The sequence below is a fragment of the Xiphophorus couchianus genome, chromosome 6 (genome assembly GCF_001444195.1).
Source record: "Xiphophorus couchianus chromosome 6, X_couchianus-1.0, whole genome shotgun sequence".
Lineage (NCBI taxonomy): Eukaryota > Metazoa > Chordata > Actinopteri > Cyprinodontiformes > Poeciliidae > Xiphophorus > Xiphophorus couchianus.
In genome coordinates, this window is record NC_040233.1 from 5417339 (window position 1) to 5443129 (window position 25791).

Below are 25791 nucleotides of genomic sequence, written 5' to 3' on the forward strand. Positions count from 1 at the left end.
GCCTGTGGGATAGTGCATCCAGCTTGGTGGCTGAGTGTAATGGTGGCGGTGGGTTCATCTTGAGGCCAGTATTGATCAGCGCGTGTTTACACAGCGAGCTGAGCAGAGCTTTCCCCTCAGTCACAGCGGCTCATAACACACAATCGTGTTTTCTGTGATGATGCAGCCGAGCAGATTCAGTTCCCACAGCTGCCTGCTCGCTCTGACTCTCAGCTTGGTGCTGCTAAGGTAGGAGACTTATTATTTCTGCTCATCTATAGCTTTCCCTGACACTTTGCTGTTATAAAAAAAATTCAGCTTTGTTTGTCATCCAAGGACAAATCATTTTAAAGGGGCAGTGTTATGTAAGATTGACTTTTGTGAGCTTTGTATTGTGTTATAATGTTATTCCCTCATCAAAAAACACACCTGGAGTGTTGCCTTGACTCTTTCATGAATGTTTGAGAAATCCTTTAATCTCCATGGCAACCATTCAGTTGTGCAAAAAGCTTGGTGGGACTGAAAGCCACCTTCATGATGAAGCTTCTTCTCAGAGCGGGATTTTTCAAGTGTTTGCCTCGCAGAGCGCAACTCCCCCCACCACTCCCCTCCCACACACACACACAAGCCTACATGCACACACTCAGCTCCTTCAGACTAGCCAGCAGCAATTAGCAAACACCTGGTGGAACAGTTCATCTGCTGAGCTCATTATAGGAGCTACTTCTAATTGCAACGCTGGTAAAATGTTGTTAAAGGGTTAATAGAGGAGTCATGTTCTGATGACTTCCTGAAGGCGGAGTTTCCGAAAGAGCAGGAGTTTCTTAAAGAGACAGCGACCCAATTTCAAGGTGTTAAATTGCAAAGTGGCATTTCTTTTAAGTCATGTTTTATATATTCAGCTGAAGGTAACATAGTTACTTGACTGTGCTGTAAAATGGCACTATGGCATAACGCTGCCCTGTCAGATAAACACATTTGCTTTCAGGCTGCATTTTTGTTGGTTCTGATTTCTCGTCCCATGAACACGTCACAGTGAGTTTCCCCGAACAGCAGCAAGCGATGAGAACGCCAGTGTTCGTGAAACCCGTTCAGTGGGTAACCGGGTGGTAGTCCAGCCGGTGGACTGCGTTTTATCAGAGTGGAGCCGTTGGTCCCGCTGTGACACCTGCACAAAGAAGAAAGTAAGTACGATGACGAGGAGGCAAATCCACAGTTTATAATTGTGCTTGAACGAATGTCGGACAGTAAATAAGATCTGAGTGAAGTTTTGTCTCCCTGCTTTCTTCAAATCGAACAAAATTGGTGTTTGTGTCGCAACAATTTGAATTTGCGCTGCTGTCATTTAATATTTTCAGAAATCATCAAATGTCAACCAGACCCCCAACTGTCCTGCAAAAAGTTTTGTTGCACAAACCTAAAATTAAATAATTTATATCAATTTTGTTTGACTTTGTTCATGTGTGGGGGAGGCCAGGTTGATCTGTGGAAACGTTTTGTTTTTAATCTTAAAAATTATAACTGCACAAACAAAAAATGTTGCTGCACAGATGTAGTACAGCAGATTGACACCATATTTTGCTTGATTTTGTAAAGGTGGGGTGTCTGGTTGACCTTTGAAATTTGTGGCTAACAAATTAGCCACAAATTACGGCTAATTTGTGCCGTATTTAGCGGCACAAATTACAAATTTTGCTTCACATACTAACACACATTTCAAACCACTAGCAAAACACAATTTTTGTTTCTTTTGTTGTGTGAAAAATATTTAAATAAATAATTCCTAGTTGAAGTTATTGACGTAAAGGTTTCCTGAAGCTGCAGCTCCACAAGGGGAAGTTGGGAGTTTCTCATCTGTTTCAACCCTGATCCCAAAATCCAATATGGCTGCCAGGCATTTTAGACCTCTGCTAATCTGGAAAATGAACAGCTTGAAATAGTCATGAAGGCACTTTTAGCATTAATGCCAATGATGAGAGCTTGTCAGCTGTTGCCCGAAGTAAAAGTCGACTGAAATGTAAATCATTTCAGAAAGTTAGGTAGCTTATTAATTAGCTGCATCGCAGACATGAGACAAAGCTGTCCGTTTTTGTTTCTGCGCTTTTTTTTTTTTTTCTTTAGCAAACTAAAACCAGTTCATGTTCAGCATGAAACAGCCATTTTTTCCCCAAAAACTAGCAAAGTATAGTAAATATATGTTCAGGTAAGTCCAGATAGTAAAAGCTGAACTGCTTCCGCTAAGAGCAGCTAATTAGTTTTCATAAAGACGTGCCGTCCACCTGGAGTCAGATTAGAGATGGGTAACTTCGTGGCAGAGAAACGGTCGACAGACAATTCTCTGGGGCTTTCAACATTTAAATATTTAAGAGCCAGTCAAGCGGCGGGCTGCGTTTGATCAGAGTGGAGCTCTGTGTGGACTGTAAAGAGCTCCGCCGCTGACAAAGGTCAGAGCTGATCCACTCCAGTCCTCCATCTCACCCACTTTACAAGAGAGGGGATTAATAAAGCTGACATGACAAAGTGAGAACAGCCCACGAATGTGATTTCACGCATTACGGCTCTCAGGAGGAGCTCCGGAGCCACAGGATGTTAGAGGATGTTGGCAGGACTCTGTCTCGGTTTGTGCTGACACTCGGCGTGTTTGTCTCCCTCCAACTACAACCAGTACCGCTATGCTAAACTGGAGCAGCCATCTCAGTTTGGAGGAGAGCCATGCTACCTTCATGGCGCCCAGGAGGAACGCTGCGAGGTTCCAGCCCGCTACACCTGCAATAGCGTACCTCTGTGTGAGGGATTCCTCTGCACACAAACGGGTACGCCATACGTCTGTCTCCATTTCTGGTTCACTCTAGTACCCCTGTCTAAAATCCAGTGGAATTAAATGCTTTCAGAGTTTAGCAATTTTTTACAATAATTTTTTGTTAAATTCTTTCTAGTTAAATGTGTTTCTGTAAAGTAAAGGAACTGCAGTAAAACTATTGTTTTAAATGATACATGGCAGAGGCTGAATAAAAACGCACTTTTTGTGTTATTTTTCTTCCACTTCTCAGTTATTATGTACTTTGATTTGGTTTGGTAAAACACTCATAGAATATTTTAAAATTTATGTGTAGAACGTGACAAAATTTGACTTTTACAAGAAAGTTTAACACTAACAATTTCTTCTGGTAAGCTAATTTGATATTTCCATTTGCTAGCATGCTATGGCCATTCTTTCTTCATGTTTTACATTGATAACATATGAAACCCTTTTTTCATCATTATCTGAGATTCAGTTGGCCTAATTTTAACCTCTGACAGGAACCCAAAGTGAAATCTTAGTTTCATCATGGCCAATAAAAGGCGCCGCTAGCTAAAAAGCTAGCTGTGCTAACCCTAAAGCTCAAATTATAAACATCTAATTACTTGAACAATTCTTATGTCAATAACCTAACCTGTAATACAGATGTCAAACTTTTTCAGAGGAGAGAGTTTAACTAAATTATAATTTATTCAGAAAAATGAATTTTGCGGGACGCTTCATGTTTTCATAGTTAGCAGAAACGCTACGCAGAAAATTTGCGTATTAACAGATTACTGAAAGTGTGCCCAGTGCTGACTGACTTTAAAACTGGACCAGCACTTCTAAAGATTCACCGCACTTTAATTTGTCATAAAAGTTGCCGACCATGTATCATGTACACTAAAAGAAGAATGTAAAATATGACCCAGAAGCAGTGAAACTGTATGAGATCGTCTCCTTTACATCCCTCAGGTCGCTGTGTCCACAGAACCCTGCAATGTAACGGAGAGGACGACTGTGGGGACATGTCCGACGAGGTCGGCTGCACGAAGACGTCCAAGCCCTGCAGGGTGGAGGCAGAAGAGTACTGGGGAATAGAAAATCTGGCCAAAGGGTGAGTCACTCGAAGAGTCAATTACCAAAACATGCTGGGTTTCTTTTTCCTGCTGTTGTCAAACTTTACTCTCTGTATCAACAATAATACGTTTTCTTTCAGAATAAACGTCCTGAACAGCCACCTGGAAGGCGTGGTGCTCGATAACAGATACTATGGAGGCGGCTGCCTGCCTCACTACATCCAGGATGTCCCGTTCAGGAAGCCTTTCAACTTGCAGCAGTACACGTTGCAGGTCAAAACGGCCGATTTCGGTCAAAGTCGTGTCAAAAATGGAACATGAGACACGTCAATGTGTTTTATGCAATGGGAGCGCAAAGATCAGCAAATTTGTCCCTCCTGTTTTACTTATGTTTTTACATTTTCTTAAAATGGAAAATGTTGGGGGGGTTTTTTGGCTTTTAATAGCCATATTATTTTTGCTTTTCTTGCTTTTCTTTTAATGCTAATGGGAAATGAGACCGCAAAGATAAAGTGGGCAAAATACAACATATTTTTGAAGAAAGAGTCTCTCTAGTCCATTATATAGAGGTCATGAGAGTTGATAAAATGTTTTTTTTAAGGAAACTCAATGCTCACCTCTAGAGGGATTTACACTCATTTCCAAACTACAGGAGCCATTATTCCTCAATACCATTTGAACTGCTAACAATCACGGCAACATCTGTCCGTCATCCCATAATATTCTTCTTCCTACAGACGAGAGGCTCGTACGATTTCACCCTGCAGTCGTTCGAGTCGTACTCTGACTACATGGATCACACTTTCAGGGAACGGATGACCCAAACCTCTTTCTCCATTGGCTTCAGCGTTCCGGGCGTTTTCAGCTTTGGGTTCAATTACGACTCCTCCAAATACAGCAAGTCTGTCAGCAAGATTCGACGTGCCTCCGGAGTTGTACGTTTGTCCCTCTAGCAGATCTCAGAACAACCAGCTAACCTGCAGCGTTGTGTTCTCGGAAACGTCACGTTCCCTCAAAGCCTTGGCAACTTTCACCGTTGCTCTCTGATCTCTAGACAAACAGCTTCATTCGAGCCAAGGCGGAGCTGGAGCTGGCCCAGTACATCCTGAAGTCCGACGGCTTGGTGCTTCACCCGGAGTTCCTGCAGCGCCTTCGCTCTCTGCCGCAGGCGTACGTTTATGGAGAGTACAGACAGATCTACAAGGACTACGGCACCCACTACATCACCGAGGCCGCCCTCGGGGGAGACTTCGAGCACACGACCATCCTGAACAAAGAGAAGCTAGAGAAGTCAGGTCGGGAGTGATTATGGCACCAGAATTCAAAATGCGTAGCCTGGCAAAATGGTTTAGATCTGATTTCCAAGCAGTTAAGAAGTAATCACACTCTGGTTTGTCATCCTAGACTATAATTTGGACCAGTACAAGTCTTGCCTGCAGATAGGTTTCAAGATTGGGGTGACCATTGAAGGAGTTCCTGTATCTTTGGGCCTTGGAGGTGGATCCTGTTCTGGACTTCTGAATGAAATGGGAGGTGGGAATACGTCTCGGATCGAATTTCTTACACCTAACACACGAGTTGTACCCTACAAAACATTTCTCTGCTTGCTTTCAGAGGACACAAAGAACGGGGCGATGGTGGAGGACTTTGTTGCTGTCGTCCGGGGTGGAAACAGTGAATCCATCACTGCTTTGTTGTCTCAGAAGCTTCCCAGCGAACAGCTGATGAGGCTCTGGGGTGAAGGCGTCCGTTACAACCCGGACTTCATCCGCATGACAGTGAGCTCAAACTGTACACATAAAAGATTTATGTTTACTTATTTTCTTATGTGTGTTGCTCTCCAACATCAACCAGGTCAATAGATGTTTCTGTGTGTTTTGCTCCTCCATTATCTGAGGTGCTAATTAAGCTGAGAGCAATGAATCAGATCAGACGGCTTGATGCACAGCCAGCGTTGGCACGGTTACAAAGAGTTACAGTACAATAGAACTGATCAATGGCAATTTAGGGAGCAAACGCCTTAACAGTCCCAGTAAGTTAGTGTGCCAGAGAGAAATCGGCTGATTTATTTATTTATTTTTTTTGCTGTTCGAGACATCTTTCTGCTGGCTCAGTGGAAAAATGTCTCATTTTCAGATCATTTGAGCCGTATAACAAGAAGCGCGTGATATGATTGAACATCACTATGTGTATCGTCAGACCAAGCCGCTGTACGAGCTGGTGACTTCCAGAGACTTCGTCCAGGCCGACAGTCTGAAGAGGAACTTGAAGAGAGCTCTGTCCGAGTACCTGGCTGAGACCAGCGCCTGTCGCTGTGCTCCCTGTCACAACAATGGAGTGGCTGTTCTAAAAGGTATTAGACTTTGAATTGTTTCATAAAGCCCTTTCTCGTTTGAACACAAACCTTAACTTGAGGAAGCTGTTTTCTTCAAGTAAAATTGTTGCTTTCTCAGTCTTTCTAAGGACTTCTGGTTCACTCTTCATATAATACGGCTTTGCTCTTTGGATGACCCCATTCTGACCAGATTTTAACCATCAAGACACATGAACTCATATTTCACTCCTGAACACTGTGGCCTAAAGAGTTTTCTCAGCGACTGCAATGGGCTCAGGTCCTGCTGCTAAACCAGGTCATCAGCATGTGAGAAAGCTGGTAGTTAATGGTCAGTTACCCGCACTTAATCAAGTTCTGTACTGACATTGGCTGAAAGACCACGCAGTAATGGGGGGGGGGGGGATCTGATGGTCATCTTGCGGTGGGATGCAAAGACTGAGATATTTCAATAGACATTAATCAAGAAGTTAAAACACAAGAAAGTCTAGATGGGCCAGTCAAATTCAATCGAGAAACTTCAGTCAAGGTTTCAAGACATGCCTTGATTGAAGAACTTGACTGTTTGTAAGACCAGAATCCCAGGAGGTGGAGGCTTCTCTCAAGATGGCCAGCAGTCATCCAGAGGAGGTCACAGTCCACTCTGTTTGCAACTGTAAAGGATTTCAGATTGTGTCCTGACTTGTCAAAACCTCCACTGACGGCGTAACCTCCTGTCAACCACAAATATAAATGTTAAAACAATTAGAACTTGTTTAATGTGACATCTGAATTTCAATTCAGTGGCAGCAAAAGTAATAACGTCTGCTTTCTCGACAGGCACAAGATGCGAGTGCGTGTGTCCTACCGGCTACACCGGACGGAGCTGCGAAATCACTTCCAGGCAAAAAGGTCGATGAAAACAAACGCTAGAAGTATTTTTCCGATGCGCCACACATTTCATCCTTCAAAGCACCGAGACATGACAAAAAGGCGCAATTGTTTTATTGTAGTGTTGGGCATCGATGGTGGCTGGAGCTGTTGGGGAGCGTGGTCGTCCTGCAGCGGGAGTCAAATGACCCGGAGTCGACAGTGTAGCAACCCGGCACCAAGCAGCGGTGGCCTCCCATGCAGAGGGCTGCAGCAGGAGGCCACCGAGTGCTTTTAAAGTCGCAGATGTTAAAGAAGAGAAAGGGAATAAAGTATCTACCAAACACGTTTGTTGACCTGGTGTTTTATTCAAATGATTCGTCCTGTGAGAAAGTATTTAATTGAGGATGTTGAACCATGAGAGCGATATCGTCTGTTTTTCTTTTATTGCGGTACTTAACTAGGCCTGCCTTAGGCACTGACCTAGATTCAGCTGCTGTTACTCAGATTCATCCTTCATACAAGCAAAACACAACTTCCTTGCTGTTGCACGCAGTAAAACCAACATTCTTGAAATGAATAGAGGCTCAAAGGTACGCAAAGTCTCCAAAGCTCATTTATTTTTTTTAATAACACAACAACGACGACTCGTTATCCCCTCGCTGTCTGTTTCTATGTGGAGGAGGGGGGGGGGGGGATTGCTCCTTTTAGCATCGACGATTCTGATTGGCTGAGCCCAGGCAGGGTGCCCCGCCCCCTTCAGGTGAAGGATTGTTGCAGACTCTTCTCCTGCTTTTCGTCCCTGACGAGCAGGTAGACCATGACCCCCAGCAGGACCACGAGCCATCTGTCTTGGCATCTGTGGAGACAAAAGGAAATGGTTTCATTTTGCTTTACTTAAACGACTGTGGTATATTTCATAATATCAGTAAAACGAATCGTTGTTAATGAGCAAAGAATGCTCCGCAAAGTCTCTGCCCCTCTATGGTCGAAACACAAACAGGATGAACCGTGCTCATAAAGCTTGGGGGAAAATATTCTGGGAGTTTGATGAGGTTTCTGTTTAAAACTCATAAATTACCAAAGGAAATATTTGCTGCACCTAATTTGAATTATTCAGAATTATTCAAAAGTCTTCAGCGGCCCCAGATGTGTTGTTTTCCATGTTGCTTAAAGTAATTTAACGTTTTTGTCGGAACGTTGCGATTTTTTCTTCTTCCTGATTCAAATGAAATGGAGGCCTTGTTTGTGAAAAAAGCGTTTTTGTTTTTTTTTCACTATTAACAGGTTAATATGTGTGGGAGGGGGAGGGAAGTCTAACAAATAAATGTAAGTTATTGATTTAAACAAAAGGAATGATTCTGGAAATGGCCCTGTTCCAAAATGGGCCAAGTAAAATCTTCTGTGTCCATCACTGGACTGAAAATGTATAAAAAGCAACCAAAGTTTAAAGAAAACTTTAAAATATGTTCAGAAAGAACATTTGCTCAAGACCACTTAGCAATCAAAGCCAGGGATGACTCGGTTCTTCCGCAAAGAGACAAAGTGAGCAGAAAATTATTTCTAATCTTGCCAGGAAATTAGATATTTTCTTTGAGAAACGCTTTCAGCAGAACTGTAGGAAACTCTGTGGATAAGAAAAAAGATCTCTGAAGTTCTCCGGTCATTGACAGTTTGTTTATTTGGGATGAAATTAGGGTCATTACAACAATGAGCAATGTTTGTCATGGTTTCCTGTAAACAGGTCAGTGTACTGCCTACAACAGCAAAGCTAAAAGTTGAGTTCTTCATTTAGCAAAACAGGAAAAGGCTCAAATGAATAAATAGTAAAAAAAAAAAAGGTGTGAAGAAGGAATAACATGACTTTTTAATAAGTGACCAGTAGGACCCAAACCGAGACCCTTTGTAATTAACTGTAATCTACATCAGCAAGCAGGAATGCTGGGAAAAACTGAGTAGGATGAAAGTACTGGAAGCCTGTAGATATCTACGAGAAATAGTTCTGTTATTCCTCTGACTAAAGGTTGGAATCCAAATTCTTGCGAAACCCATTTCGTGTGTTTACATTCTGTCAGCTATAACAGGCTTTATTCCAACGAAGCCATCAAGAACCAACTCCCTGAGCCTGTTTGGTGTCCCTCAGGAACACATGATGGGCCCCTTTGCTGATTCCTTTGCCTCCCAAAGTGATATGAGGCATAACTGCTTATAAAGGTCAGCTTTGAAGAAATTAGTTCAGATACAAGTAGCAAAAAAGCACAACATGTTGCTCTCAATGTTGTTGTTTTTTTTGTTTTTTTAAGAACTGACAGCTACAAGTGTCATCGAAAATTTGAGACGTCGGGTAAGTTTGGTCCCAAATTCTGCCTCTAAAACAAAAAAAATCCCTTTTTATTGAAAAACTTGAGTGTTTTTGTAACTGAGGTGTTTCCATTAAGCAAATGTATTTTTCTAATTCCAATTCCAGCAATTTTATGATCAATACAAACGCAGCTTCTGTTTGCATCACTTTTGTTTTTTTGCATCACCAATCATGTCTTAACGACCTGTTGTTACTACTGACAGAAAAGACGGGGGATGGTGGCGCTGCATGTTTTCAATTGGCTTCTCGCGTGAACAAATGTATTCACGTGCGATTTTAATCGCTTTTCTTATTTAGCGCAATTGTGAATTTTTTATTAATTGTTTTCACAATTCACAATGTTTTTTCCCAAAAGTTTCGTGATTGGAACGCAGCTAATGTCCGGTTTTCAAGACATCTGTGAAAAACAAACGGAGCACATTTTACCCAAAGCCTGAACTTTTTTTTTATTTTTTAAGGGAATTCATTTAGTGGAAACAACTTTAGTGGAAACGTTGTTTGCTATAAATAGGGAAACACTTTCAAGAAATATACATTAATTAAACCTTCAAACCGAATATAAAGAATACCTGCTGGTCAGTCTGCTATTTCAACATTTAATAGTTGAAAATGTAAGTTTTGGTTTCACATCGCACACTCACCTCTCCTGAGGGTCTCCTCGCAGGCCACGCCCCGGAAGCCCGACCTACAGATGCAGCTACAGGAGGTGCCTGAGAGGACATGAATCCCATTGTGCCTGCAGGGGGCGCACCGACAAGTGTCAAACTCCCGCAGATACTCCTCTATGGCCCTCTCCAGGTTTTCTATTCTGGCTCCTGCGTGGTCAGCTGCCGTGCTGAGGCGCACAGCCTCAAAGATCGGCAAAATCTGCAGTCAGGAATCGAAATCGGTGTGAAATGTTTGGCGGGGGAACGTAACGTCACCGTCTTCTGGGTGTGTTGTTACCTCAAAGTCAGTCAGAGCTGGGCTGTATTTGAGAGAAGCCCCCCACTTTCTGTATGTTGCCTGGTCCCTGATGACCAGCAGTCCTGAGCCGGTCTCTGTGATTCCCCCTTTCACCAGTTTGATGATGTCCTCAACCACAGCGGACTCGGAGGAGTTCGCTGCAAAGAACAAAGCGCAGTGGTTTAAGGCTGTGACAAACAAGTCTGGCAAGATTTTGTGCAACAACACAAAGTGTTACCAAGTATTTTTGGTCTGGTTTCTGGTGCAAATATCTTAGTACATTTGACAAAACTTAACTGGAAAGTAAATTTTCAGCAAGACAAGACGTAGGAACTTGTTTTAAGTCAATTATTCCTTAGTACTGCTATAAAGGTACTAATTCTGTTGGCAGGATATTTCAATAAATGGAGTACTTGGTTTTGTGATTTAGTGTTTTTGCAGAGTTAAAAGTCAAAAGTGAATTAATAGTTAAAGATGCGTGTTAATGATACTTGAATTGAAAATAAAAAAAAGGCACACCCACCTGAAATACAATTACTCACCTTTAAAATCTTCCTTGTTGGTTTCGCATTGACTTCCTTCAACCTCAACACCTAAATCTGAGGTTTCACTGAGAGAATAACTTATGCCGAGAGAGGCCCCGAAGCAGGACTGAAATCTTTTTGCGTCTATATCTGGAAGAGTTAGGAAAGAAGATGAAACATTTTACTTGAAGTACTTAATTTCCATAAGAGCTCCTAATTTAAACCAACCAATGTTTGATTACTTGACTTGGCCATAGCCGTTTTATTTAGGACGGCGACGTATTCCAGAGATCCCCCCATGGCTCCCTCTGTGACGTAGTGGGTACCGAAGGTGTTCAGGAAGCGGGAGTAAACGCCAAAGTCGTACTGTTCGGGAAGCTCCATGAGGGCGATGTAGAAATCTTCATGAAGCATCAGCTGGTTGCTTCGCATTTTGAAGTGGGCGGTTTGCACTTTGGACCAAACCCTAATGAAGCTGAAGTCCTGGACACAAAGCAGAAAAGCCTGACCTGAACGCTTCACGAGGCGTAAAAGTGGCGTATTGTTTTCTGAAGCAAACCAAGCGAGTACCGAACACTACAAGCAGTTTGCATATTTTGTGTGTGTGTGTGTGTGTGTGTGTGTGTGTGTGTGTGTGTGTGGAACGGTACTCCAAATTATTCACAGATTTTTCTCTAAAATATTCAAAAGAAAATGTAGCTTGGCATGCTGAAATATCCTCGTACAACGAGACTGTAGATGTTAGCTTATACAGCAGTGCTAATAAGTTTTGCACTGTGCATATTAAGGCACATTAGGTGTTTGTGTTATTAAAATAGGGAGTTTTAGAGTGGGTCCCAAGTATTTTAGCTATTTGCTGTGGCTTGTAGTCCCTAATCCTCTTTATTCATGGGCTGGAAACTACAACTTCCTTCTAATAGTCGGGATCCACTCTAATTTTCCTTCCTGCCACATTAACTACCAAGAAGATACAGTAGATTATGTGGTTGTGATGTGACAAAATGTGGAAAAATCCAAGGGGTTGTAAATACTTTCGGAAAGTGCTGTATCCTCTACAAACTATGCATACTTTGTTTCAGCTAATCATGGTTTACACTAGTTAATTAAAGTTAAATTATTTGGGTGCTTAAATGTTGCTGACTGTATAGGTTTAAAAAGCAGGAGGTCATTTTCAGATTGTCATATTTCTTTTCTTCCGTTTCATTTAAGGGACATAAACGCAACACAATATTTGGTTTCACACAAGAGGGCTTTTTTTAAAAAAATTTTGCTGATTGAAGCAGTCAGCATAGTCTTTTCATTGATAGTTTTTTTAGAATATACCTGGCTTTGATATTTTGTGAGGTTGTTGAGAAACTCGGATTCTGCATTTCCTTTCACTCCAACGTTCACAAAAGAGATCCCAACAGAGATGCCGAAATTGGAGGACGACATGGACTGCCTCGCTTCCAGCAGCCTTTGCATATCTTCAAAATATTCATCGGAACCCTTCGAGGTGGCTTCAGCCTGTAACGGGTTCACCTTTAGTAAAATCCATGGTTTCTTTGGAAATCACCAATCTCTACTTTACATAAAGAGCCACCGTACCTACCACAAACCTGTAGGTGTGGTAATTGTAAGGCTTTCGGTAGTTCTTTTCGTCTTCATTGTACTGTAGGCTCTCACAGAACGCATCATACGTCAGTTTACTCCATTCCCCATTGTAGACATATTCACACTTTCCTCCAAAGTACTTGGGGTCAAGCACTTGATCCATAAAGTCTCCAGTTAGGAGGTTGTAGCTTTGAAAAAGAAAGCAGAAGTATTTTGTTTCCAAACAAGGTAAGTTCATATCTGTGAAAAGCATCCAGGACTTACCCCTGCGTGCTACGTTCAGCGCCAGGAATTGGGATCAAGGTTGAGCACTTGTCCTCTCTCTGGTTGATGCGATCGCATTCGTCTTCGTCAGAGAAATCGTCGCAGTCTGGTTCCCCGTTACAGCGAAGGGACTGGCTTATGCAGCGTCCTGGAAAGATGGACAAAAGTTCAGCAACACACAAACCTCCCTTGACTAAAAAAGCAAGTCATCCTAAAAGACCTTTTGGCGGGACTTGCCTGTTTCTTTGCAGGTGAAACTCTCCCCGCAGTAATCCTTGACCAAGCACTGGGTGGTCGCTGTTGGACACGCCAGCCGGTCCCACAATGTCCCAACACAGTCTGTCCCACCAAACTGTGCAGGTTTCTCCAAGTGTCGAAAACGTAACTAAAGCGAAGTAAAGAAGCTTGTTAAGGGTGTGGCAATGACACAGAGATAAAGTGTGTGACCCAAAGATGAAGGCCTTAGTCCTTGACGTGGCCATCAGAGGTTTGAGTCCTAGCCTAATGACCTTTGATGCATGTCTTTCCCCACTATCATAACACAGTTTCTTGTCTGAGAACTATCAACTAAAGGCCAGTAAGGTTGACTTTAAAACTAAATGTTTTATAGTTTTATATGTATATAGTATACATATATATATATCACAAATATATTCTGTTACATTACAGGCAGGAGTTATAGAAGTCAAGCGTTTTACGATTGTATTGGAAACTGCTGGCAATACTTTGTACAATCCTTTTGCCCAGTATTTCTAGCAGAGACAATTTTGACAATTGCCTATTCTTTATTCCCTTTAGATTTCCTAGCCATAATTCCTCCTTTAGCCTCTCTCCTCTTCAGCTCTCCACACAGGTTTTCTATTGGGTTCAACCTCTGAGGACTTAAATGACCAAGGAGTAAGTGAGATTTCGTGTCATCCAAACTATCTAGCTGTCCTTACAGGGTCACACCTAAGGACAGCTTAGTGAGACCAATTGATCCAACTGTAGAATACCAAGAAAGAATGCATGCATACACAGGGAAAATAAGCAAAATCCATGCAGTATAGTTCCAGGCGGTTAGTCAAACCCATGACCTTCTTTCTGCAAGACAACAGTCCTGCCCTTATTCAAACTATTTCCATGTCAATTTAGCCATAATATTTTGGACCCTGATCCTGCTGAAAGACCAGCCTCTTATTCTTTAACCGGCTTCCCAGAGACTTTGGAAGAGAGTCAGCCCCACAGCATCACAGCTCCTCCGCCATACTCATTTCACAGCAACTTAGGGATTCTGTTGCTACTTAGTCTCATCTGAACAAAGCACACAGTTCTAATTTAGCAAACTACACATTTACAATTACAGAACAAAAACATATTTTCCTCACATCCTACACAACCAGTTGGGATGTGGATGGTAACTAATGGTTGCTGCAGAGACGTGGTGATCCCAAGATGCTGCAGTTCTCCAACAGTGAAGTTTAGAGGGTTATCTTCCCGCTCACTGTGCATGGAGGCAAACATATCAGGCTTCATTTAGCAGAGTGGTCAGGGGCTCAAACAATGGGCCTCTGTGTTACAGTATATCCAACTGTACCCCAAGAAACACAAGGTTGTTGGTTAATAATTAGACCAAAGAAATAATGCTTTGGTTACATTGATTTCAGGGAAATTATTACAATATCAGTGACTTAAAACAATATGTTTTTACAAATAATGTATATTCCCACAAAAGAAATGACCTGAAAATGAAGGTGAGAGGCTATAGAAGATTATATTAAACAGCCTTATTAACTCTGCAGAAGCACATCTGAACTCGTCCGTATTATAAACCTGGTAAAAAACCACTCAAAATGAGCCTTTTTCATGAGCCATCCAATCACTGAACAGATGCTTAGAGCAGATAAATGTGTGGATGTGTCAAAACTTTCTCCAGCTGAACAGAAACAAAACTGAAGTTATTATTTTTGGACCTAAAGAGGAACGATCTAGAGTTATAGATCTAGAGCTATAGATCTAGAGTCAATGCACAGCTTCAATTATTACAACTGAAACCAGTAATCAGGCCCGAAACCTGGGAGTAGTGATGGACTCTGACCTGAACCTCCAGAGCCACATAAAGACAGTTACAAAGTCGGCCTTCTATCACCTGAAGAACATTTCCAGGATTAAAGGACTAATGTCTCAGCCAGATCTAGAGAAACTCATCCATTAGTTCATCTTCAGTCGTATTGATTATTGCAACAGCGTCTTCACAGGTCTGTCCAACAAATCAATCAAACAGCTGCAGCTGATCCAGAATGCTGCTGCTGGCGTTCTCACTAAAACCAGGAAGATAGAGCACATAACACCAGTTTTAAAGTCCCTCCACTGGCTCCCTGTAGCTCAAAGAATAGACTTTAAAATACTGTTGTTAGTTTATAAATCACTGAACGGCTCAGCACCACAATACATTAAAGATCTGCTGTTGTTGTATCAACCCTCCAGAACCTCTCAGGTCTTCCGGTTCTGGTTCTGCTCTGCATCCCCAGAACCAGAACCAAACGAGGAGAAGCAGCTTTCAGCTTCTATGCACCACAAATTTGGAACAAACTTCCAGAAAACTGTAAAACGGCTGAAACACTGACTTCCTTTGAATCTAGACTAAAAACCCACCTGTTTAGGATTGTATTTGAAATGTAATCAATTACAAATTTATTGATGGAACTTGACTTAATGCTGTGTTTTGATTATTGATTCTATGTTGCTTTGTGTTTCTGTGTTTGATATGATGTAAAGCACTTTGAAATGCCTTGCTGCTGAAATGTGCTGTACAAATAAAATTTGATTGATTGATTGATTGATAAGCAGTTCTATTTAAAACAGAACCCAGCTGCCTTTAGTGGTGGATAGTTGACCCAGTCCTTCCTTCAGTGACCCCTCTAGTTCCAATCTAGATGATCTGATGATCTTATCAGATCATCTACATTGATGTTTTGAGGAAACAAATGGAGGTTTTAGTTTTTTTATTTTACAGAGAAAAACGTCTTCACCGTTTTATCTGTGCAGGAGTCGCACCGTGTCCAAGACGACCACCTCCCCACTCTACAGTCGATGGGCGCCGGACTGTTTGCAGCTCTGGCCCTCCTGAGCACCATAACATGACATTTGTTTTTGTCACATAATAAGCCCAGCATGGGATTTATTAAACTGATTGTTCGAACCGATGTAGTGAAAAATACTGCACCTGGTCTGAGAAGTTGTCCATGGCTTCCTGGTCGCGTTCGCAGTTGGGTTAATAAGCAGATGCAGAGCACATAAAGCCACAACCACATGACTGAATGTCCCCATTTTGAAAACGATCACGGAAGCTTCAACATATCATATCACAAAGTGGATGTTGTGGTTCTAGGAGGACTTCTACCGTCGCTGTCTGCACCAACAGAAAGTGAATGATTGATCAAGAGTAAACAGAAGCTCTTACAAAAATGGGGAAAGTTTTTTTTTTGTTTTAATGACCTATGACCCCTGTTCTGGTCACTGCAAAAGATACATCACAAACGCTCCGTCCTCAAACAAAGGGCCAGCACCTCTTTATGTCTTTCCTCATTTAGCTTCTTCAGTTTGGTTTTCCTCCTTTAACGAGCTCGTTGACATGTACATTACTGACACACTAAAGAATTGGATAAGAACTCGTTTTATGGTTACAGATTAAGTTTGATTTTATAGATTGAAATTTGAGGAGTACTTAGTATTAACCCATTTTAAAATGTAAGCCATAATAGTTTCCTCTCCCTTTGTGGCAGGGACTTTTACAGTGTTTCTGTGTTTTCTTCTGTGACATTTTTCCAGACTGTTCATCAACACGAAAACTTACTTTAATCAAAACAGATTCAGTTCCTGTAAAACAGAGCATACATTTGTTGTAATGAATGCTCAACTGTGAATACTGTCTGACACCAGACATGGGTTTCTATAGAAGTTTAGTACAATTCTGCAATGAACTGTAGGTGATATGTTTTTAAAGTAATGTTTCAATAATATTTAAATACAATGTGCAAAAGATCAACCAAAGATAATTTTTTCCCCTCCATATTTAGTTCTCTATCTAAATTTAATTAGAATTTGTTTAATTCTCAGTATTATCATTTACACAATATGTTACGTTTTTCTTTGCCCTGTTTATAGAGGTTATGTTTTATGACGTGTCGTTAGTTGTTTGTTTTTTTGCACAGCAAATATCTTTTTACGTTTTCTATTACCTTGTGTTGTCAAGGAAACGTATAGTCATTGCCATTTAAGTGAACGCCGATTTTTTTATTTATTAAAAAAACAACAACAACAAACAAACAAACAAAAACAAATGAAGAAACAGATGCTTTTGGTTAGCGTTTTTGCTGACCGCCAAAAACAAAAGAAGAAGAAGAAGAATGAGCTTCTGATTGGCTCATTCGGTGACGCACGGAACGCACGCGCTCTACGCAGGTGTGTCGGCGGCGGTTGTTTGAAGTGGTTTGTTTTAGCACCTTGAAGCTGTTCGCTGCATTGAAGTTACGAGGAGTTTTCAGAAGATTGGCCGGACGGCGATTAATAAAACTTGCGACAATGGAGGAGGTAAAAACCGAAAGCTGTCAGAACATTGTTAATCTCAGGTTCTGCTCTGTAAGATGGAGATTACAGCGTCTTGTAGATCCATACACTTGTCTTTGTATTGATGTCTGTGTGACGTACTTTCTGGATTTTTGTTCAATAGTATAAAATAATGTAGCTTTGTAAAAAAAAAAAAAATTCTGGCCTTCAAAGGGTTCAAATAATGAAAATGTAATTAGTCTACCGCACAGTTGCTGAAGAAGAATGCATTTTAGGGCTTAATAATAAAAATATTGACACGGAAAATTAAATATTTTTACAACAGATTTTAAGAAACTAACTGAATCTCAGTCTGATTTATTATTTTTAAAATTTTATTTTAATATGGCAGAAAGTAATTGTAATGAATGTCAATCAACGTTTCTGTCAGACATTGACAATAATGTATTTTTTATTCAATACGAAAAAAAAGGAAATATGCTGGGCTTTACGGGGTTATACTGCTAAAGCATGAATATTATCTTATAGGTATATTTCTGAAACAATTTTAACAGAATAACATTTTGGTGGAAAATATAACTGTTCTAATTTTAAATCTGCTACTGCCAAAACTGATTCTTGGCAGAGACAAATGCGTTCACATTTTAAAAGACCTTTTGATAGTAAGCTACAGCCCGGATGGTTAATGGTTTATTCATTAAAGAATGAACCAAACTGAAGTAAATTCAAAATAATTGTCTTCTTTCCCAAATATTCTTTTTAAATTTGTTAAATTATTTTATTTATTTATTTTTTTGTATTCAGGAAGGATCAATTAACTTCAAAGCTCTGAGGGCTAAATTTCAGGAGGAGGGTCTCCTGGCCTATTCAAAAATCAGTCGACCAGCTGTTGCTGAAAAACCCAAACTCCTTCAACCTTTTCTAGGACACTGCAGCTCCGTGGCCAGTTGTATCGCCACGGCTGTGGAAGACCACACCCCTGAAGTTCCCCGTGTCTTCTTCAGAGATGGGGTTCGGTCATCTGGAGGCAAGCGCCCGATTTCCTTTCCCCCTCGCTCTAAGCAGACCTCTCCCTCATTTCAGCTTGCAAATGGAGATGGCTCAGCAAAGCATCCCCTCAAAGACTGGCACATGCCTTTGGTGCTCCCTGTGCCCCCTGTGAAAGACCATAAGGTAGATGCACCAACTGGAAAGGAGCAAAAACTGGAGGCAGAGACCAGGAAAGAAGTCTTCTCACATACTAAGATAAAGAAGAAGGGGTTGTTGCTTCCTTTCAAATCAGTCAAGGCATCAAAAAACTTTGCTGGTAATGGCGAGGAGCTCACATACGGTGATTTACCCAATAGGCCTGGTGACGCTCCCAGTGATTTCTCTTCCATGGACAAACAAGGCTCAGAGGAACGACCTTCCCTTCAGAGTGACCAGTCGACCTCTGAGAACGCCATCTCCAGTCCTGAATTCGTAGTCTCCCCTCCTTCACCAGAAACATGTCCAAACTCTGACAACAGGATTCTGAGCACTTTGGAGAAGGCCAAGAAGAAACTCTCACGTCGACAGATTGCAATTCCGCCTAAAACCAAAGGCTTGCGTTCACCTGACTACAGCTGCATAGAGAAGACCTTCCGTTTGTCTCCAAAGAACCCTGACCGCCTTGGTTCAGATGTCCTCGTACCTCCATCCTCAAGCCTTCCACACTTGGCCTGTATTTCTGCTCGGCCTTTCTGCAAAACCAACAACTCTGCACGCAGTAGGTTACCTACATCAAATCTTACCTTTTCAAGTAATTATTAGTCATTTGGATAACAATTGTTTCCTTTTTTCTACCAAAGAGCCATCTTTTGATAAGCACCTTATGTTGGAGAAAGCCAGCCAGCTACCAGTGAGGACTAGTGAACCTTATTCACCCCGGAGACCCTTAAAGAAGCTGCTACCTGAGTTGTGGACTCTTGGACCAGTTCCAGTAAAACCCCCTAGACCTTCAACAGTTGATCTTAGCTCTTACCATGCAGTCCTAGCAAAAGGTAAAGGTAACAGCAGCTTTTGCTCAATCGTCAGTAGAGATTACAGGGGTTGTCTTTCCACTAAATTTACCTTTGGTTTCCTTTTTGTAGAAACATTACCTGGTTGGTGCCAAACACCCAAAAAGGAGGCAGTGTCTGTCCTTGATGTTCCAGATTTTCCAGACATTGAGACTTCAGAGTTGGAAAAGGCAGAGGCTGAACCTGTTGACATTGCCGCATTAGAAATGGAAGCTTTAGACATAGTTGTTGGTGATCCTGCAACACCAGCCGTATCAGAGGCCACCGATTACGGGGGTTCGGATTCTGCCTTGGCAGTTTGTGAACCTAGAGAGTCAAATAGGATCAATATAGTCCAAGATCTAAACCTTGGCACCTCACACATAATACCCCTTGATCCAGCAAGCTTTCCCGAACCAATAAACCCGTTGGAGTTCCCACCGCTGCCGCTACCAGAGCAGCGGTCCTACAGTGAAGATGCTGCTGTAGATTCTTTTCTCGATTCTCGCTCCGATGAGATCTATGTAGGGGCTACTGAGAAACTGACTGTCCCAGAGGAAACTGAGTTTTTGGGCCAGCCAACACCAAACCGCAAGACTCAAATGCAACCAAGGTGGGTTTGGTGGCAACAGCTGGCTACTGTGTCTGTTCAGCTGTTAGATTTCTACTCCTGAATCTGGATCGTTTCCGTTTTCTAGAGAGCATCATCAGAGCTGCGACTACGAAACCTGCGATAATGTTTATGAAGATGTGGAGATCAACAAACACCTGTCAAGCCATATGTCAACCAAGCAAAAAAGCAGATTACGAAGTACAGTTTGATATTTGTTTTCTCATTTAAATGAGAATCGTTGCAAAGGTTCATCTTAATTTAACATTCTTATTTCCTCCAGATCCATATGCAGACAGCCAGTTAAGGGTAAGTACATTTAATGTTTATGAAGTGCGGGGTAAAATATTTCTATGTAGAAATGCAATTGAATAAATATCATTTACATATAAAATGTCTTGTAAAACATTTATGGAAACAATATTTTTCCCTCCAAAAAATGTTTTAAACAATACAAATCTGTGGTGTTGTTCAGGATGGTTGTCCTACTTAAAGGTAACGAGCCCCATCTCAGTTTGAATGCTTTTGTAGACTCTAATAAGTTTTCTCCCTAAATTACCCTAAGTTGTAAATATATTGCAAAAATTTGCCATATTCAAATCCCAAAGGAGTATTGAGAGTCCTATAAATGTTTATTGATATATTCCAATTGTAATGAACTTGCATTTTTCATGCTAATGTAATGTTTAGCCGGTTGAACGGTCTCTCGACAGCAGGTGGTCACATCGGACACAAATCACTTTGTCCAATTAGTGGAAAGAAGAAAATAGGCAAACATTAGTATCTGATTAAAAGAGTATAACTACATGTGCAGGCACAACTTATTTTTATTTGGATAATTTTCTCCTTCCTTTTTATTTGTGGTGCTCTGTTGTACGAAACCCAATGAAATCCATTGAACGCGAGAAACGGTTGTATGTATGCTAAACCGTGTGCTCATTTCTAGAAGGGGGAAGCGTGTCTTCACAAACGACCACGGCATCCATGGTATGTGTTTCCAAACGTTCACATAGTCCATTTGCTTCCTTTTTGTATCTTTGACATAAATTCCAATTAATGATCTCTAAAAAAAACTCAAACTCTCGCCACCGTCTGGATTATTTTTGCTATTTTTTCCTATAAGTGTACCAAAACGTAGAAAATATGATTTAATCCAGGTTCTGTTTGCAGTAATAAATAGTTCTTATTTTCACTTTTATCATGATCACTTAGTATCATAAAATACCATGACAAAACTTTAAGTCCATGTCGCCCACCCCTATTCGCTGATCCAGCAGAGATCACTCTGCAGGTGTTGCACCAGAACAGGAAATATATATTTTTGTAATCCACCACATAATAAACGTATTTGACATTTTTGTGCTACGATCAGGAAAACGTCCTGGTTATACAATGCAAAAACAAAATCTTACGTATTCTTGGTCTAGTTTCTAGTTTGAATATCTTGGTACACTTGAAACGAGACTAAGCTACCGTACAGGTAACTTTTCAGGAACATATATGGGAGCTTGTTTCAGTCAATAATTTCTTAGTACTAATGAAAAAGTTATAGTTCCATTGGCATTTCGCATATGGCAAATTATATCACATATAACTTTGGAAAGATGTCTTATAAGTGAAATATTCTGCCAGTGGAACAATTACATTTTCATCAATATTAAGGAACTATTGGCTTCAAACAAGTTCCTATTTCTTTCTGGAAAGTTACTTGTAAGGTAATTTTGTTCTATTTCAAGTGTACTAGTTTATTTGCACCGGAAACTGGACCAAAAATACTTACGATTTTTTTTGTTTTTCCATTGTACGTCTCTTACCCTCCACGTTGTTTGTAGTAAGTTGAACAGTCTAATCTTTCTGTAGGCAGTGCACAAGCCCCTACACTGCTGACCACAAAGAACAGAGGAAGAGAGAGAAGCAGCGACTTGAAAAGGAGAGAAAAGAGCAGAAAGAGAGGGAGAAGAAGGAAAATGAGATGAAAAAAAAGTTCAAAGTGAGCAATACAATTCAGACAAATCTGAACTCTATCTTGCTTGTTTAAAAATCAGCGATTGACCTCCTTCGCTGACTCCGTAGGTGACTGGGGAGGAAGAGCCGATGTACCACGCCAAGGTCATGGTGGCCAGCAAGGTCCGCAAGAACGACCTGCCTGTGAGGAACGGCGACACGGTCAGCATCATCCGGACTACCAACTGCCCCAAAGGCAAATGGCTGGCCAGGGACGCCAACCTCAAGTGTAGGTTTAATTAGAACAAATAACTAAGATTAAACGTGATTCTTTTTTTTTTTTTTTTGGTTGTTTCCTTTTTCTTTTTTAGCTTAACGTTGTTCTCAGTCTCTGTTGTCCCCTCTCTGTCGTAGACGGCTATATCTCTGTGATGAATGTGGAGTTAAACATCAAGGACATGCTGGAACTCGGCAAAAAGGCTCAAGCAGCTGGACGGGGAGCCTACGTCGAGCCGGACACCATCAGTATTGGGAGCCGGTACTTGAAAAAAAGACAACTGGATTTCTTTATTTTGTTTTATAAGATCAAAGCTCCACGCATGCAATGATGAATCCTGACACATTTCTCTCCCCTCTCTCCCCCTGTCTTTTCCCAGATCCTGTAAGTATCCACAGCCCTCCGGCCCGTTGCTTACATTTCAATCACTCATTGTGTCAGAACGCGCTGAACGGTACAGAAAATGTTTGCGCTCGTTGATTGACGAAGCACCACGTCAGTCGCCATGTTCGCCATCTGCTTCAAAGCTGTGTTTTTTTTTTTGTTTTTGTTTTTTTTTTACTGGGAGTGAGGCTGCTGAACGTCTCTCATCAGCATGCATGCTGGTCTTAATCACAGCAGTTTGTTTTTCCACAGTCACAGATGACAGCGAGGAGTGGGCCTGTGAGGATGAAACTCTTTCGCCATCCTATGAAAGCCAGTATGACCATCGTTGTCCTCATTAGGGCTGAAAGTGCCCTGATGACGCAATATCCTAGCAGATGGAAAGTATTTTAGTGTTCATTCCTCTCTCTTTGTTTCTGTGCCGTAGTGTTGCTCAGCAGACTGTTTCAGAGCCAGAAATGTGTAAGTATATGAAGTATGTAAGTGTTGGGGGAAAAACCCAACCAAAAATTCAGTGTGTCACTTGAGAGGGAAGAGGGCCGTCTCTGTTTGGTTGGTGTTGTGTGTGGACATATAGCAGACTGCTTCTTACTGCGCTGTACAATTCTCAAAACTTTGTTGATATTCCGCTAATGTCAATAAACCCACTTTTTTTGCAATTTCTGTGTTTTCTATAAAACAAGGAACACAATTAAAAATCACTCTTGAGCATGCTTGTTCCCTCATCCTCCTACCACTTCTTGTTTTCTTTCTTTTCTTCTAGTAGTAACATCTGGTTGTTGATCATGTGACTCATGTGATGCAGAAAAAGTGTTTCCACTGGTGTTCTGTGAAATGCACTAACTTCGATATGGCCTAAAAACCCCCTCATCCTAGCGCAAACATTTTTTTTATCCAAAAACGGGAGTTTGTTCAAAATTGGCGTGTTTTCATTATGCAAATTTATTTTCTTAATTCCAATCTTGCAGTTTTATGGTCGATGGAAACCCAGCTTGACATGCCTTTTAACGTGCCGTTTCACTTTGTCCTTCATGTGCTCATTTTGTCAGCTTGCGTTCATGTGGATGCCCAGCATACACTCAGTGACGGCAACCTGGAAGACCAACACACACAGTAAGCCCCAAACACACACTGTCACAGCAGAGAAAACAGTTTTATGCCAACGTAAGAATTAACAATTGTGGGTTAGCGGTGATGAGCTTAATGCAATGCCTTTAAATGTATTAATAGGCAACTCTTGAGTGTGTTTTAATGTGAAAGACTAAGAAGTAGTGCATAAATTTGAAGTAAGATCAAGAAAAACAATTTGCAAAAAACACATGAATTTGATCCAATATGTCAGGGTGAGTTACAGAAGTCTCCTAATAGAAAGATTAACTTAATGTATTGACTCTTTGCATAAATTGAATACTAGAACATTAGCTTGAACAAACAAATTTGCACCTGCTGGATAAAATTAGTCCGAAGGATCACTACATTTGATTGTGTCTAGGACTGCAACTGTCGATTATTTTAGTAAGCAATTATTCTGACGATTAATCAGATTTTTAAAAATGGGCACATTCTGCAGATTTTTCATTTAACCCCTTACACTTATTTTTATACAACATTAGAAATACTTTAAGAGAAGCAAACAAACAAGTAATTCAGTTCCATTTTCAAATAAGATAATAAACATATTAAAATAAAATATTGTCTAAAATGCAACATATTGGCCTTCAATGAATGCTTGATCATTTGTAGCAGAGGATGCATCCGCAGCTATGAAAATGCCTCCAACATCACTCTAGTTTTGGCTTGTTTACTGCTCTGAGTATTTTTATTTAAGCAAATTGTCTCCAGTTAATGATTAATCGATCACCTAATTAGTGGGCAATTATTTTAAATAATTGATTCATCCTGATTAAGCCAATTAATTGTTTCAATCCTAGTTGTATTGAGTGCAAATATCTCTCCTACACTTGTAGCAGTGGCAGTTCTTGAAATGGGCTGCATGGGCAGTTGTCCAGGGCGGCATTAGAAAGGGAGGCAGGACACCCAAGAAGTAAAAAAAAAAAAAAATCTATATCTTATTTGTCTGCTGTGCCTTGAACAAGTTCACAGTGAAGTAAGTTTCCCATTTTTGTTGGTGAGTAGGGAGGGATTAGTTAGCCTGCTTTCTGCTGGAAAGAAACTCACATAATTACTTGAGTATTAATTGGTTGGGGGGTGAGAAGGAACTTGCCCAGGACCCCATTCTGGCAAGAACCACCACTGCCCTGTTGGTCAGTAAAATGTGAGTCAGAAATGTCACCTGCTTTACAGAACCAGACACGAGGCTCTGCAGAAACTAGCCCTCTTGGTCCAACGCGGCAAAGACGGCGACGGAGGAGCGACTCCTACCAAGTACAGTTTTCTGCTGCCGCCTCTCTGCCAACACTTCCCACTGTCCCCGCCTCGTTCTGCTAATAACTTTTTGCTTATCCTGTTTGTCTCGTTCAAAGTGCTGACACGTCAAGTGAGTTGACAGTTTAATATTGTTCCTCCGTTGACGTCACCGCTCCTCTCTCACTGATAACGGTGAAGCTAAAACAAGGGCACTCACGCACACATCACCTCGGGGCCTCTGCAGTCTAAACACAACTCGGAGACTTTTTTTTTTTTTTTTTACGTGTGATGGAAAACAGCTTGATGGGGAGCGTTTTATCTCCCATGACTTGTAGACGAGAGGGTGTTGCGTGTTTTACAGACCTACAGTTCAAAGTTGGTGTGACTTGCGTATCATTCTTGTCTTTATCTAGGTTCCCTGTGTGCGGTTGAGGAGCCTCCGTATCCGTAAGTGTTGCTTCCGTCTAATCAGAAGGAGAAACTGGAATCTCCTTGATCCTTGTTTATAGTACTGAAGCACTCAGGATTTGTTTTTTTTACCCCCTAAATAATCCCCCCAAACTGTACTTAAAGCATCTTTCTTTGTTTTTAATTTTTTGTGACAGCGAACAGGAGATTGACTTCACAGAGATGGAGCTGCTTCCCCCTCCTCCTCTATATGCCGACACCCTCTGATCAAGATGGCCGTAGTGTGTACCAATCGGCGGAAACAATTTGTTTGATTTATCTTTACTAGAGCTACAATTTCACAATGGTTTGAACACTTTTACTTTCTTTACATGCACTCTCAAAAGTTGACGCCGACACACACAGTTGATGATTGCACTGGATTTGGGCGGAAATAAACGGTTGTTTGCGGTTGCTTGACGTTCCGAAAGTGGTTATGAGATTGTTCTGTTTAAATAAATCCCATTGACTCTTCTGAATCGCACTCCTT

At 41.2% G+C, this 25791-nt stretch overlaps 3 protein-coding genes across 5 annotated transcripts; 2 read left to right on the forward strand and 1 right to left on the reverse strand.

Annotated features, from left to right (window-relative positions):
- Window positions 1-13: 13 nt before the first annotated feature.
- c8b (complement component 8, beta polypeptide) lies at window positions 14-7366 on the forward strand. Its single transcript, XM_028019573.1, has 12 exons — window positions 14-228; window positions 1016-1163; window positions 2645-2792; window positions 3734-3875; window positions 3978-4110; window positions 4575-4772; window positions 4892-5132; window positions 5242-5370; window positions 5452-5615; window positions 6037-6190; window positions 6989-7060; window positions 7162-7366. The coding sequence occupies exons 1-12, from the start codon at window positions 158-160 to the stop codon at window positions 7314-7316; spliced, it is 1755 nt and encodes a 584-aa protein (XP_027875374.1). The 5' UTR covers window positions 14-157; the 3' UTR covers window positions 7317-7366.
- Window positions 7367-7616: 250 nt separating this feature from the next.
- On the reverse strand, window positions 7617-17348 carry c8a (complement component 8, alpha polypeptide). Of its 2 annotated transcripts, XM_028019572.1 has the most exons (12): window positions 17343-17348; window positions 15912-16035; window positions 15718-15811; window positions 12944-13091; window positions 12707-12854; window positions 12441-12630; window positions 12173-12355; window positions 11092-11332; window positions 10868-10999; window positions 10326-10483; window positions 10022-10247; window positions 7617-7877 (listed from the first exon to the last, which is right to left on the reverse strand). In XM_028019572.1, the coding sequence occupies exons 2-12, from the start codon at window positions 16013-16015 to the stop codon at window positions 7726-7728; spliced, it is 1776 nt and encodes a 591-aa protein (XP_027875373.1). In that variant the 5' UTR covers window positions 16016-16035; window positions 17343-17348; the 3' UTR covers window positions 7617-7725. The 2 variants fall into 2 exon arrangements, with proteins under 2 accessions (XP_027875373.1, XP_027875372.1); XM_028019571.1 differs by lacking the exon at window positions 17343-17348 and having other exon boundaries at window positions 15912-16100.
- On the forward strand, window positions 17109-25780 carry LOC114145895 (uncharacterized). 2 transcript variants are annotated; one of them, XM_028019558.1, is made up of 18 exons: window positions 17109-17278; window positions 18059-19001; window positions 19084-19275; window positions 19366-19885; window positions 19971-20083; window positions 20166-20191; window positions 20829-20869; window positions 21743-21872; window positions 21956-22115; window positions 22241-22364; window positions 22483-22487; window positions 22740-22803; window positions 22915-22949; window positions 23537-23600; window positions 24792-24872; window positions 24971-24984; window positions 25268-25301; window positions 25460-25780. In XM_028019558.1, exons 1-18 carry the CDS (start codon window positions 17270-17272, stop codon window positions 25527-25529), a joined length of 2625 nt encoding a protein of 874 aa, XP_027875359.1. In that variant the 5' UTR covers window positions 17109-17269; the 3' UTR covers window positions 25530-25780. The 2 variants fall into 2 exon arrangements, with proteins under 2 accessions (XP_027875359.1, XP_027875360.1); XM_028019559.1 differs by lacking the exon at window positions 24971-24984.
- Window positions 25781-25791: the final 11 nt, after the last annotated feature.

Excerpts from the sequence above, each read along its gene's own strand:
- c8b (XM_028019573.1), top strand. The coding sequence starts at position 158 with ATGATGCAGCCGAGCAGATTCAGTTCCCACAGCTGCCTGCTCGCTCTG. Across the intron at positions 229-1,015 it reads CTCAGCTTGGTGCTGCTAAG|TGAGTTTCCCCGAACAGCAG; the intron begins GTAGGAGACTTA and ends AACACGTCACAG. Across the intron at positions 5,616-6,036 it reads CGGACTTCATCCGCATGACA|ACCAAGCCGCTGTACGAGCT; the intron begins GTGAGCTCAAAC and ends GTGTATCGTCAG.
- c8a (XM_028019572.1), bottom strand. The coding sequence starts at position 16,015 with ATGGGGACATTCAGTCATGTGGTTGTGGCTTTATGTGCTCTGCATCTG. Across the intron at positions 12,631-12,706 it reads GCTGAACGTAGCACGCAGGG|CTACAACCTCCTAACTGGAG; the intron begins GTAAGTCCTGGA and ends TCTTTTTCAAAG. Across the intron at positions 11,000-11,091 it reads AACGGCTATGGCCAAGTCAA|ATATAGACGCAAAAAGATTT; the intron begins GTAATCAAACAT and ends TAACTCTTCCAG.
- LOC114145895 (XM_028019558.1), top strand. Across the intron at positions 19,002-19,083 it reads AACCAACAACTCTGCACGCA|AGCCATCTTTTGATAAGCAC; the intron begins GTAGGTTACCTA and ends TTTCTACCAAAG. Across the intron at positions 25,302-25,459 it reads GTTGAGGAGCCTCCGTATCC|CGAACAGGAGATTGACTTCA; the intron begins GTAAGTGTTGCT and ends TTTTTGTGACAG.